At 49.8% G+C, this 15,000-nt stretch overlaps 1 protein-coding gene across 2 annotated transcripts in view; it reads right to left on the reverse strand.

Moving 5' to 3' along the window:
* VPS13A (vacuolar protein sorting 13 homolog A) overlaps positions 1-15,000 on the reverse strand; it is a 2,196,319-nt gene that overhangs the window by 2,021,098 nt on the left and 160,221 nt on the right. For both annotated transcript variants that reach the window (XM_078675860.1, XM_078675861.1), the window contains exon 4: positions 9,941-10,036. In XM_078675860.1, the coding sequence (XP_078531986.1) occupies positions 9,941-10,036 (96 nt within the window). The remainder of the gene's footprint in view (positions 1-9,940; positions 10,037-15,000) is intronic.

Consider the following 15,000-nt stretch of genomic DNA (forward strand, 5'->3'; position numbering starts at 1 on the left):
TCGCCCTTGGCAGCTTGAGTGCGTGTAGATAGGCTGTTTCAGGGCTTTCATTGGCCCTCTTGTGTGGATGACAGAATTTTGCTATACACAGACTAAGTCTTGCTTGCAGGCGACCCAGAGTCATTGGGAATTAAAGCCCTTCAAATTTTGCGCATATTTGGGACGTGCTCCGGGCTCCATGTGAACAGAAATAAATACTCGATTTATCCCATTACTCTCTGCCCAGTTGATATACCGTGGACAGAGAGGATACCAATGTGTTCAGAGGGGATCAAGTACTTGGGGGGGGTCTTTATCACTGATCATGCAGCGCGGTCATTTGAACGAAACCTTGTGCTCCACTTGGAGGGACATGCGAGGCATGTTAAATTCTGGTTCACTCTTCCTCTGTCCCTTCTGGGATGCTCTGCTATCTTCAAAATGTCTCCCTGCTGCATCTCCTTTACCAGCTACAAAATCATTGTTATCCGGTGGATGGGGTCTTCACCAAACTGAATGCCCACTTCAGAACGCTGATTTGGGGAGGGAGTCCACCTATATAGCCCAAGGTTATGCTACTGCACGGTCTACGAGGAAGGAATAGCCACCCCTGACATGCTCTGGTATTACTGTGCAGCGCATCTCCTAGTGGTGAATGATCCATCGTATGCAGGGTCGGGGATGGGTTGTCAGCAATTTCCGCATCTTTTGTATGGTGGAATCATGCCACAGACTCTTCCATCTGCCACAAGGGAGGTGTTCGCGGTTTGGATGGTTGCACTGAAGGCCACAGGTTGGGTGGGTGGGCTAACGTTGGGGACTCCACTAAATGCGAGGTCCAGGCTCACCCGGGACATGGGGGTTTTCTACCTGGGACACCATAGGCATTTTCACATTGGGGGATGCTTTTCACGGGGATGCTGAAGACCTTTCAGCGCAAGTATGAGCTGCACTGAACAGTTTTTCTGTTACCTACAACTTCAGCACACACTGTTGCTTCTCCTACAGTCGGAGGACTGTATCCCTGAGTATTCGCCATTAGAAGCAAACATTCTGCTCACAGACATGAAGGATCACAAACTGTCCGAGATTTACAAAATGCTCTTATGTAATTTGCCTGACCCAATGTTGGCAGTGAGGAGGGCATGGGAGGGTGAGTGTGATCAGTTGGATAATGACGTCTGGAGGGAAGCGTTGGAGGCCACCAGGAAAGTGGTACTTTTATCCCAATTTAGACTGATGCAGCTTAAGGTGCTTCATTGGATCTATCTTACTGGGACACGTCTACATCGAATGGCCTGATAGCCGCATGGAACTGCTTGAGATGTGATGACCCGCGGGGGATCTACCCCATACATTCTGGCACTGCCCTACACTCTCTCGTTTGTGGAATGGGGTCCTGGGACGGCTGGAGTATTGGGCTGGCCCATTCTTACGGTCCCTAAACTCCTCCTACACATCGCCGATGACTTGGGCAGCACTTGGTATCAGAGGACCTTGCTCTGGTTGAGTTTGATTGTTGCCAAACGGGATATTGCAAGGGCCTGTAAAGGACACATCCGACCCTCTGGTGGAAACATGAGCTAAGGGTATTGACCCCTGCATGGAGCTCGAGCACCCAATATACTCGGCAAGAGGGTGCCCCCAAAAACACTTTAAAATTTGGAGGGAGTGGGCGGGATCACGGGACATTGTGCTTGAGCCTTGCCCAGACAGGCCTTGACCTTCTTTCGGAGACACACTCCACTGCAGCACTGACACGATAGAGGCACACCAGGGATGAGGCGGGAGGGTCTAGCAGTGTGGCCCAATGGTATTCGGTCATATTTCTCTGCATGTTTGAGACCCTGCTATGTTGTTTCACTGTATATGGAATTGTGTTCTGTGACAGGTGTGTGATGCCGTCGCTCATCTTGCATGTTAAAATCAATACAAATGTTTTTCAAAAACACAAATCCCAGTGGATAAGTCCAGCAAAGAGGAGGAAGAGCACAGCTAGCAAATCGTAAAACCGAGTACAGACCTTGGAATCAGAGAGGTTATTACATTTTTCAAAAAAGCAAGGTACAACTAGTAGCACAATTAGATGAGAGATGGGTGAGCTGGAGATATCCGGAACCTCAAAAGAATATATGAGAGTACCTCATATTGTATCCCCATTTGTATTAGAGCTTTACAGGCCGCCAGAAAGCCAGCAATGGCAGTGCCTGAAGAAGCCTACTAGAGACATTTACTCCCGAGGGAAACGTTAATAGATGGACAGCCTGCGGATGCCCAAGAAATGACAAAGGAACTCGCACGGAAAGCACGGAAGCACTTCGAAGCACTTGCCTTTTGTTCTCTTTGTTCCTGGACCTGCACCTCGCCGCAGCGCCTGCAAGTGAGAGGCGCTTGCCACCAGACCGCGGCAGAGGAGGCAGCGGTAGTACCTGCGGTCAGGGCTGTGAGCACCAGCGGGGCTGCGAGCGTAGCAGGGACTCCAGTGACCAGGAGTCCCTGCGTGACCTCCTGACATCTTCCGGTCCGCTCTCCCTGCTGGCACGCCCACCGCTCACCTGCGGATCCTTAAAAACCCTTCTCCACAGCTCCTGTCGGGATTGTGCACGCACGGAAAGCACGGAAGCACTTCCAATGCACTTGCCTTTTGTTCTCTTTGTTCCTGGACCTGCACCTCGCCGCACCCGCTTCGCGGGTGCCGCAGTGCCTGCAAGTGAGAGGCGCTTGCCACCAGACCGCGGCAGAGGAGGCAGCGGTAGTACCTGCGGTCAGAGCTGTGTGCACCAGCGGGGCTGCGAGCGTTAGTATATATTCTAACATGTGTTCACGGGGTACCCGTAGCAAAACTGCAAAGGGTGGGCTAAAACCAAACGGGACACTCGATGATTTCATCGTCAAGACCAATATAGCCATTGACAACGAAATCACTAAAATGCAGCATAGAGTGTCACTCGAGCTCGAGGCAGCGCGAAGACTATCCCAGGACATGGCATTTACCAAAAAATCATCCTTAGGCAATATTGCCTCGGCCAAAACCCCTGAACGCCTGTCTGGCCCACGGCCCTTGATAGTACAGGCAGTTGTTCATCCCCCACCATCAACCCCTCCACCAGACCCCCAACCAATTCCATTGCCGACATCTCCTAAGCCCCCGCAGACTTTGATGTTAAAAACCCAATGTTTAAATCTAGGAATTTCCAAACAATTAGATACGTCAAAGCAGCAAGCTAGTGTTAACAAAAAGGATGCTGCACTTATAAGAAAACGTCTTGCCAGATCAGTTTATGCTCGTAAAAAGGCCAAAATTGCGAGGGCACGCTTCTTTAATAATCGCCGCCTCTTGGCCTTAAATAGAGTAGGTACTAGTGCCCCGCTGGCTAAAGCTTGCCCTACTGGTGCGGTCACTGGTACCAGTATAGATAGCACAGACCCAGACATAACAATGGGGGAATCACTCCCGATCTTAGTAGAAGGAGCCCCTGAGGAAGTGCTAGGTGAGTCTGGTAAGCTACAGGGGGGTGATGAAGAGTTCCTTAAAATTGTATGGGATACTTTGAAAAGGCTTCTTTCCCCCCTGGAACTCCGACTCTCACGAATTGAGAATAATCTACTAGAAACGGACAAGACCATTGTAACTCTAGCTAGTCTTGGCTTAAAGCAGATGGAGGCAACTACCCTATTGGGTGTTGAGAGCATCCCACAGGCCCCAGCGGAACTTACATCGGCCTTACCCCCGCTCAACCCTAAACCCGTACCAAAACCTCGCACAAAGGTTCGCAACCCATCGGTCACTAACCCCCACCCTATCGCCCCAACCCCCGGCCCATTACAAAACAAAGCACCCATTAAAATGAGCCACCAGGCTAGTGCCCAGCATATAAACAAGAGCGTAAATCCACGCACCTACTCTAATGGATTTAGAGATGGTAATAGATTTAATTTTCGAGGAGGCTATATTGATTTACCACCTGATGCCAGGTCTTATGTAGTTGTGTTGGCAGGCGTCCCTGCTTTGGAGCCTTGGTCTCAAGAGGATCATTGTTCGTTAAAGAACAAGGCTATTCATTGGCTTAACGTAAATAGACAACTACCGAACAATCTTAGAAGTAACATCTTAATGGTTCGCAGGGTTCCCTGGGTAGGCCCGTCATTCAAGTCTATCCCGGGTGACTGCATTGTTATTTCCTTTGCAGATCCAAAGACAGCCCACCACCTATGTTCTTGGAAAGTACGGGGCGATAACTCTGGTATTACTGTTAAGCCACTCACCTTCTTTTACCCCCACGACCACACATAAACCCAGGAGGGAATTGGTCTACAGTCCACAATACTACATGGGGTGGACGAAGGGAAGGTTGGCAAGGTCAAAATGGTTGGTGGGAAGGGGTCCCCACCTCAAATAGATTTGGTTGCCTCGACGAGGTCGATTGACTTCGGAGGGACAATGCGCCAGCTAATTATCCTGAATCAACCCGTTTGCCTGTGTTTTCTGCCCCTACCTCTTTAGAAGTTTGTGTAGAAAATGTTGTCCCTACTGAACTAACAGGCCATGTTTTAAGACATGTAACCAAGCTTCCCATTATTAATTTACATGCAACTCACGTTGTTGCTGATACACCCTTGGAGGGCCCACTACCCGTTCTGAAACCTGTACTCGGCTCTATTGAGTTCAGAGCCGAAGAGGCAGGTTCATCGGAGGTGATACCAACTAGAGCTTTGGTGAGTCCCCCAGGGGTGGTTTCATGCAACACAGCTGGGCCAAGGGGAGGTATAGTACTGTCCCCCGTTGTGCCAGTACGATTGATTTCTTCAGTAGTCCTCCCATTTGATACACTTAATATACTGTCTTGGAATGTTGCAGGGGTTAGGGGCAGCCTGAAATCAGAAGATTGGTTGGACTTTGTGGACAGTTTTGATATCATTCTGCTGCAGGAAACCTGGGCACCTGATCCAGTACATAGAGTAGGTTTTGTAAATTTTTTCAAACCAGCCATAAAGGGTGCCAAAGAGCGTGCATCTGGGGGTCTGTTGATCTGGGTGAAACAGTCATCTGGATATCATGCATCTGAGATATCTGTAAATAATCCGGACCTCCTGGTAATTAAATTGAGCAAAGAGGGCCACCGGGACATGCATATTATTAATGTATACGCACGTGGGCTTCCAGGGGGCCGTTGCCCTGCTGTGTTGGACGTATTGGACCATCTTCTCGCAGGACAGGCTAGAGAAGATTTTGTCCTCCTAGCAGGAGATTTTAACTGCACCTTTGAGCCGTTATATGTAGCCGGTGACAGCTGGGGCTCTGCAGAAGACGCAGCCTGGAACATCCCAGATTTATTGGCAAACAAAACTGTTAAAGCTACTGAGGCCGCGTTGAATTGGATGGCTCTGTGCCTTACCTGGGGGTTCAGGGCTATAAATGGCCGGTCAAAATCCGATCTGGGTGCTAACTATACCTTTGATAATGGTTTGAGGAAAAGCAGGATTGATTATTTCCTGCTGAAGTTGGAATTTTGGCCGCAGCTGGTGGATATGGAAGTTGTACTTCGCCCAGAAAGCGACCATAACCCCCTTTCACTTAAATTAATGCTTCCAGGGATGCAGAGATTAAAAGATCCCGAGACAACCCGGACAGGGGACGTTTTCTTGACCAATGACCGCAGAAGGTTAAAATGGTCTAGGCTAGCGGGGGGTGCGACCATTCAGGATTGTGTTGAGATTGTGGTTTCTAACTCGTTAGGCGACATTATGCGTGAGGACTTGCAGGGGGGGGCGGATCTGCAAATACTGTTATCGACCTCTATGAGCGCTGTTTTCACGAGCTCAAACTCCTTCTTTCCCTACCAGGTCAGAGGGGTATTGTTAAACAGAATGCAACTCGCCAGAAATGGTATAACAAAAAGTGCAGGGAGGCCCACAACCATCTTGTTAGAGAGGTTAAGTCCCGTAATATTTGTGCGGTTAAGGCAGCAAGGGTGCAATACAAGAAAGCCCAATGGGAAGCCAAACGTGAGTGGGAGGATATGCATTGGTCTGATCTCTTGGATGCCTCTACCTCAAATAACCAGCTTAAGTTCTGGAATTTAGTGAAATGGGGTAGGGATTCCGACTCACGTACCCCCACAAACCATGTCTCCCCAGAAGCCTGGGTGAGCCACTATTCGGCCCAATTCCGTGCGGAAACATCCGAATCTCCTTTTAATTTGAATGAGGTACTATTGCAACCCATTCGCGGAGAGAGACTTATATTCACAGAAACCGAGGTAGAGTTAGCACTTGGCTTGTCCCAGCGGGGAAAAGCACCTGGTATGGACTTAATCCCTGTAGACCTGTTTAAAGCCAACCCCACTCTTTGGGTGCCCTTCATAACAAAGATCGCCAATGCCATAGCTAATGGGGCAAGAATCCCTAGGTCGTGGAAGGGCGCGGAGATACTCCCTATCCACAAAAAAGGCGATAGGTCTAATCCGGGCAATTATCGCCCGATTAGCCTTATCGACTCCTTCCAAAAAATTATTGCACGCATGGTTCTAAGCAGGGTGCAAGGTTGGATTGAACTAGAGGACATTCTTTCTCCCATGCAGGCAGGCTTCAGATCTGGAACGAGCACCATTGATCAGGTGTTCAGATTTTGTCTGATCTAATGGAAGGTGGTTTTGCTCGGCGGTGATACCATCTTTGCCGCTTTTATTGATCTGAAGTCTGCTTTCGATCTCGTGCCGAGGGTTAAACTGTGGTGCGTCCTGAGGGACTTGGGCCTACCAAGGGAACTTCTTGAACTGATAGTTAAAATGCATGAGGATAATTATGCTAGGGTGAGATGGGGAGGCCAGGGACAAGTATCTAAATCTTTTCCCGTGACCCGTGGTGTCCGCCAGGGCTTCGTCCTGGCCCCAACACTCTTCCTGTTGTTTATTGATCAAGTGGTCAAGTTCTTTGCAGACACCCCAACAGACGCCCCTTTGTTGGAAGGGTTGAAGTTTCCAATGCTTATCTTTGCTGATGACACTCTGCTCCTCTCGAAAACACGTAGCGGACTCCAGCGGGCGCTGGACCGCTTTGAGGAGTTCTGTGCCATTAATGACCTCAAGGTAAACGTTGGCAAAACTAAGTTTATGGTCCTCAACAGGAGGCATTTTGTCCGGAGCTCCGTAAGTCTGAGTGGAGTTAATCTGGAACAAGTCAAAACCATGACGTATTTGGGGGTCACTCTGGACCGCCGCCTGGGTTGGAAAGATCAGGTTGACGCTCAACAGCTTAAGTTTGCTCGACTCACTGGTTGTCTTCTGAGTGAGCAAAGGAGATCAATCACCAAACGGGTCTCCCCAGCGTTAAAAATCTATGAGACTAAGATCAACACCGCAATTTTATATGGTGCTGACCTCTGGGGTTATACCGATCTCTCCAGCCTATTCAGAACCCAGTGTATGTTCCTAAGGGGCTTGATTGGGTTACCCCAATCTTCACCTTCTATACCCTTATGTTTGGATATGGGATGTAACCCTATCAACGAGATGGCTAGATTTAGATTGGTGGCCTTTTGGAGGCGCATATGGACATCCCCTGACCTTACCCTTTTTGCTAGGGAACTGGCCGAAATCAGGTCAATTGGAGGATCGGGGAGAATCCCCTGGCTAAAAAGTGTAAGAACCATCTTGAGGGAAATGGGTTTAGAACAACTGTGGATCTCCCCGAGCACTAATGCTTTCCCATCCAAACAGGATTTTAAGGCACTGTACTGGGCTTCGGCCCGTTCATCATTAATTACTGCCTCCAGCTCCGCAGGTCTCACGGGGAGGTTCTTGACTCATAAGCTGGATCCCTCCCGTGAGATCTACTGGGATATTATTACCAAACAGCTGGACAAGAAGCTTTACCACCAGTTTCGGGTAGGATCATTGCCATTGAACTCTTTTACTAAAAAATGGGCTAACGGAACAACTGAATTTTGTAGTTGCTGTACAAGCTACAAAGAAACTGAGGGTCATTTCCTGTTTGCTTGCTCGCTCTATTCTGTGCCCCGTACAAAATGGCTAAAACCTCTGTTCCAGCATCTCCCTTGTAGAAGGTCCTCTGAGGCTATTCAGGTTTTAAAAACCAATACCTCAGAGAAGTTCGTGGTGAGTGTTGCCAAGTTCCTAGGGTGGGCTTGGGTTATCAGGGCAAGAAGCAGACAAACTAATAGGGCCTCCTAATTCTTATGTAAATGATCATTTACATCAACCCTAACTAATTTTGTAATATTGTATATAGTCCGAGGTATGTCTCCTGTATTTTTCGTCTGTTCTATAAATTTTAATATGCTATGGTCAGGTTTGTCTTGTATTTCTGTATGTTTAATAACTTTTTAAAACAATGGCGTTAGTGTATTTTTAAAGGAATAATGTAATTACAATGAAATGTGTTTTAAATATTGTCTTTTATGATTTTGATATCGAAATAAAGACTTTAAAACCTGAAAAACCTGACAAAGGAACACCCAGATAAATCTGATTATCGTAATGTTCCCGGGAGAGTTCTAGCCATAGTGGAATCACTATCGGAGAAGACTTCAAAGCTCCAGGAAGTGCTGCACAAATGGTCTTCTTGCCGTTCTTAAACTATGAGGACAGGACCTAACCAGTCAGCAGCAAAATACACAAAGTATTGAGATCACATGGACTGTATTCACAAAGAACCCCAAGTCCTCACTGCCAAAGATATTTATTGGAGGTCCAGAGAGATAGAAGGAAACTGGTGAAATGCAATCCTCACTACTATCTCCCAAGATAACCCCCCTTTAGGTTTACCTTTGCTGAGCGTCAAGCAACACCTTCCACAGCTAGATAATTACAAGTACTCAAGTAGGGGAACATTTGCATAATTTGCTTTTGCGTTATCATGCAAACTTTTCGTAAAAGTACACAAAATGATGAGTAATTATGTACAATGTAAATCTGTCATTTAGCACTATCTTTTAATGTGAAACGTGTCTGTGCTTTAATATTTTTGACGAAAGAATGCAATTTGTGCTACAAAAAGCAAAAAAAACTAAAGTACAGTAACCACCAGCTGTTTCTGAATCTGGTTGTTCCCCTTGTTCCCACGCTATAATTTTACAGTGAACAATGGTGTAATTACCCAAAGTGGTGTAATTTCGGGAATTTCATGTAGCAAGAGTAATTAAAGTTAAATTTCACCCAAGCACACACACTTGAGGGTTTCATTTAAAAAAAAGAGATGCAAATCTCCAACTTTTGACCCACATGCAAGTGAAATTACAAGTGCAAGAGTTTGTCTACACCGGAGTAATATACTGGGACAGAAAAGAAATGCCAAGGTTGTGAGATAAATATATATCCACTGCTTGTTAATCAAATGGGGAGGTTAGTGAAGATAACAGTATAGTCTTGATTTCTTCTTGAGCGACTTTCTTGTACATATGCACATCTCTTACAAAGTAGTCCCTGATGCTCCTTTTATTAGAGACTGAAACGATTTAAGTTTCTTTAAGGGTAAAGATACACACAGTCGCCCTCAGCCCACGTTGTAACATAGAAAATGGCTTTCAGTATGTCACACTGACTAGATAGAATGTTGTGCGTGTTGATCTTAACTATTTCACTGAAACGTCTAAAGATATTGCAGGTGGTGGGCAGCAGTGGTTAGGTACTTGAACATGAAAAGGAGAGGAGAGAACATGGGTGCAGAAAGAGGGCATGAAAAAGCCTCCCTCAGAGAACCATGCAGTGCACCTCTACGGTTTTATGCCAAGTCCAGTCAGACTCTAGCCTGTTATGGAAGCGTCAGAATTGTATCGGAGAAGTCACCCTGGGCCCTTAGAAAAGCACAATGATGCCTTACAAATGGCAGCTTTGGGGCTATGAAAATACTAAATAACAATCAAAATGAGCTCACGGGTTCGATGTGGTCTGAGAGCATCAAACATGAAAAACTATAATGTGGTTGTTTCTTAGTCACTTACTGGCGACAGGAACAATAAGCAAATATACTCCGTCTAGAACAGCTTCAACCGGCTGGGTATAAAGGTTTTTCCACGGTATCTTCAGATCAAGTTTACCTGCAGAAAAACAGAAATAACAGGGTGGGTGGGTAAACTATCCACAGAGCTATACAAAACTACCACTGTGCACTCCAATCTTCCAATTTTGTGACGTATATTGAGGTAGTCATATGTATAAACTAGTAATCAATATAAGGGTAACAGTGGAGATTTTCCAAGGACACGGCACATCAGCTGGTCAGCCAATTCCCATCTGATTATCATCTGACATACTCAGAGATTCCAAACAAGAACAGTCCACATAGTACAATATGTTGATTATTGTTGTATTGTGTATAGCACTGTCGCACAAGTTACTTACCTTCATATATCTGTAAGAAACAGTAGTTCGTGTTAGATTCCTTACCTTAGAATATCCCCTGGCGTCAGACTGGATCCGGAAAGTTTTGCGTAGCAGTACCCCTGTGCGTCAGTAGATGTCGTCTGCGGCTCCGCGTCCGTCGTCGGCACCGGCATGACGTCGTCGGAATACTTAGACACCGCCCTCGCGCGCGGACATCAGTTCGTATACACAGCTTTTCCGCACCAGAAACACAGAGCCATGATAAAAACCAACACTGATGCCATGAAACTAGGGCCCTCAAAGGGAATACCTTAAACCTAGATATCGGTTCGCAGAACGAGGAGGATGGGTGGGGCTGTAAGGAATCAAACACTAACTACTGTTTCTTACAGATATATCGTTACCGAAGGGAAGTAACTTGTGCATCTGAAAGAAACAGGTTAGTGTTAGATTCCTTACCTTAGAATAGATACCCCAGCAATACCAACCCCGGTGGTGGGTCTGCGATCCAATGATCACACCAGATAGTCCTGGAGAACAGAAAGGCCGAAAAAGCCATCTCTTCGGACTTGGCTGTCCAGGCAGTAGTGTCTAGCGAACATGTGCAGTGAGGCCCACGTAGCTGTCCTGCAAGGGGACTCCCAGACCCAGGGCAGCAGTAGCCGCCGTGGCCCAAGTGGAATGGGCACGCAGCCCCACAGGAGGCTCCTTCTTAGTCAGTGAATAACAAGCCTTTATGCACAAAACGATCCATCGAGAAATGGTCCGTTTGTGCACCGCCCGTCCCTTCTTAGCGCCCACGTAACCAACAAAGAGATGGTCATCCACGTGGAACTGGCAAGTGCGGTCCAGATAGAATGAGATCGCACGTTTTGGGTCCAGACGGTGGAGCCTCTCTTCCTCTTTCGAGGGATGCGGAGGCAGAAAGAAGGTGGTCAAGGTGATGGACTGCACGATCTGGAAGCCTGTAACTACTTTGGGCAGGAAAGAGGGACACGTTCTCAAGACAACTTTGTCCGGATGTACAGAAAGGAAAGGAGGCTTAGAAGATAGAGCCTGGAGCTCACTCACCCTCCTGGCAGAGGTGATGGCAACCAGGAATGCAGTCTTTAGAGTAAGAAGACGGAGAGGACAATTGTGAAGTGGCTCAAAGGGAGCGCACATGAGATAAGTCAGAACAAGATTTAAGTCCCACTGAAGCTTCACAAAAGGGACAGGAGGAAACATGTGAGTGATGCCCTTCAAGAATCTATTTACAACAGGGGACTTGAAAAGAGAAGGCTGATCAGGAAGCCTTAAGAAGGCTGAAATGGCAGAGAGGTAGCCTTTGACAGTGTCCAGAGCAGAGCCCTGCTGGGCGAGAGAAAGAAGAAAGAAGAGAACCTCTGAAAGGGGGGCAGAAAGTGGATCCACAGCCTTTGCTGTGCACCATGCCACAAATTTGTTCCACCTACAGGCGTATACCGTTTTTGTGGAGGGACGCTAGGCTGTCAGAATGACATCACAGACTTCAGGAGGCAAGTCAAATGGCCTCAACTGCCGCTGTTCAACATCCACGCACGGAGGTGGAGGCTGGATAGGTTCGGGTGGAGGACCGTCCCCTGCTGCTGCGACAGAAGGTCCTCCTGAAGAGGCAGACGAATCGGGGGATCGACTGATATGCTGAGTAGCTCGGGATACCAGTGTATTCGTGCCCAGTCCGGAGCCACAAGGATGACTTGGGCCCGGTCACGCCAGATCTTCTTCAGCACTCTGGGCAGAAGTGGTATAGGCGGAAAGGCGTACAATAGACCGCAGCTCCACTCGCGACGAAAAGCGTCTCCGATCGAGTGCCGCCTTAGAAATTCCAACGCGCAGAACTGACGACATTGCGCGTTCTCTTCGGTGGCGAATAGATCTAATCAAGGCTCTCCCCATCGCTGAAGGAGGCCTTGCGCCACCTCCGAGCTCAGACGCCATTCGTGATCCATCATGCATCGGCAGCTGAGTTCGTCCAACCTGGAGTTTAAAGAACCTGCCAGGTGTTGAACCACCAGGGTGACGCCCTGGTGTTCCAGCCATTGCCAGAGGCGCAGAGCCTCCTTACAAAGTGTCCAACACACCACGCCGCCCTGTTTGTTGTACGACACATGGCGGTGGAGTTGTCTGGGAACACCTGCACTACACTTCCCCGGACAGAGGGAAGGAAAGCCTTCAGTGCAAGCCGGATCGCCCGCAGCTCCAGAAGGTCTCCACCTCTCCCATGTGACCCCCGCCAGCCGAGGAGAGACGCATCCGTCACTACTACGTGTTCCGGTTGGGGTAGGGAGAGGGATCTGCCGCTGACCCAATCGCAGTCCGTGAACCACCACTGCAACTGTCTCGCAGTGCCCTCCGAGATCAGGACGTGGTCGGACAGTTGCCCTGATGCTGGGCCCACTGAAACTTCAGGTCCCACTGCAGAGCCCGCATCCGCCACCTGGCGTGATGCATTAGAAGGATGCAGGAGGCCATCAGCCCCAGAAGCCAAAGCGTCAACCTGACCGAGACTCGGGATAAAGGCTGAAAGATCGGAATCAGAGCCTGAATATCCCGAACCCGCTGCTCGGAAGGATAAACCCGAAACTGCGCCGATTTCAGAACCGCGCCGATGAATAGGAGCTTCTGCGAGGGACACAGGTGTGACTTCAGCACATTGATGGAAACCCTAGCAGGTGCAGGAGGTCGGCCGTAGTCTGGAGGTGGCTGACGACTGTCTGGGGTGAGGCCGCCTTCAACAACCAGTCGTCGAGATAGGGGAAGACTGACACCCCTAATCTGCGCAGATGAGCTGCGACCACCGCCATTACTTTCGTGAACACCCGAGGGGTGCTGGTAAGGCCGAAGGGGAGAACGGTAAACTGGAATGCTCGCAGCCTACCGTGAACCGCAGGTAACGCCGGAGGGCCAGCAGGACGGGGATATGAAAATATGCTTCCTGCAAGTCCAACGCTACCATCCAGTCTTCTGGGTCTAGGGCAGCTAAGACCTGAGCCAAAGTCAGCATCTTGAACTTCTCCTTCCGGAGGAAGCCATTGACGTTCCGCAGGTCCAAGATAGGTCGTAGGCCCCCTTTGCCCTTCTTGGGAACCAGAAAGTAGTGGGAGTAACAACCACACCCTACTTCTGACCCAGGAATGCGCTCAATGGCCCCCTTGGCCAAGAGGGCCGTAACTTCCTCTTGCAGAAGTTGCAAGTGATCCCCGACATGCGATGGTGTTGCGGTGGCATGGCTGGAGGGGTCGCCTCGAAGGGGAGGGAGCAGCCCCTTCGGACAATTTGCAGCACCCACCTGTACGAAGTGATGGAGCGCCAGTGGAGGAGGTGATGGCGAACCCCGCCCGCCACTGACGTCGAATGGGCCTGAAAGCTCGGACTAGGAAGGCTTTGAGGTGGATACTGCGGGGGTGGATATGGACTGGCCTCGCCGCTGTCCCCTGGCACCGCCACGACGGTTACCACGTTCGCCGCCACGCTGGATGTTAGTCTGCGGCCCGTGGCTGGCAGAACGTGTGGGGGCGCCCCTTCCGTGGCCACGAAAGGAGCGAAAGGCAGAAGTTTGCTGGCGCTGGCCCGACAGGCCCAAGGACTTGACCGTAGCCCTGGAGTCCTTGAAATGCTCAAGCGCACTGTCTGCCTTGTCACCAAAGAGGCGACGGCCATCAAACGGCATGTCCATGAGGGAATTCTGGACATCAGCCGAAAAGTTGGCGGACCTCAGCCAGGCGTGGCGGCGAACTGCCACCGTCGTGGAAATCGCCCTGCCCAGCGAGTCCGTGGTATCCAGCCCACATTGGATAGAGTACCGTGCTGCATCCCGCCCTTCCGCAAGGGCTTGAGCGAGTTTGACCCGGGCCTCCTCCGGGCAAGCTGGCAGCACGTCCGCGACCGTGTCCCACAGAGAGTGGGTATAACGGCCCAAAAGGCAAGCGGTGTTGACCGACCACAACCCCAAACTAAGGGAGGAGAACAGCATCTTACCGAACTGCTCATACCTTTTGGATTCCCGATCAGGTGGAGCAGTCGGGAATGCGGTCTGGGAGTTAGAGGCCTGGATAACCAGGCTCTCAGGGGTGGGGTGGGTGGGCAGGAAGCTAGGGTCGCCCGGGGCCGGTCGGTGGCGCCTGGCCACGTTCCGATCTACAGGCGGACCTGTATCGGGCCTGGACCAAGTGTCCAACAGAACGTCAGAAAGGGCCTCATTAAACAGCAGTAGAGGCTTCGAAGAGCTTGCCTGCGGTTTAAGGACCTTGGTGAGGAGGTTAGTCCTCACGGCCGTGACGGGGAGCTCAAGACTCAAGGCCTTGGCCGCCCTTGTCAGCACCACGCTGTAAGCAGCCCCCTCCTCCGTAGCCATGGTAGGAGGGGAGACAAAGCCAGGGTTGGGCGAAGAGTCCAAACCACTGGCCTCCCCTAGATCCACCGCCCAGTCCTGATACGACTGGCACTCCCATGCCAGAGGGTCCTCAGACCCCTCCCAATCCTCCTCGTCTCCCATCTCCTGATAGTCTGGTGCAAAGGATGGGGCCGGATCATAGAAGAATTGCTCTTCTCTCGGCGTCGAGCGACGCCGGTCTGACGCCGGATCCGGACCGAGGGAGGGACTGGGGAAGACGTCGTTCGGGGACAGCGTCGGGGTCGACACCCTGGGGGTCAGTGC

Source organism: Lissotriton helveticus, chromosome 2_1, assembly GCF_964261635.1.
Source record: "Lissotriton helveticus chromosome 2_1, aLisHel1.1, whole genome shotgun sequence".
Taxonomy (NCBI): Eukaryota; Metazoa; Chordata; class Amphibia; order Caudata; family Salamandridae; genus Lissotriton; species Lissotriton helveticus.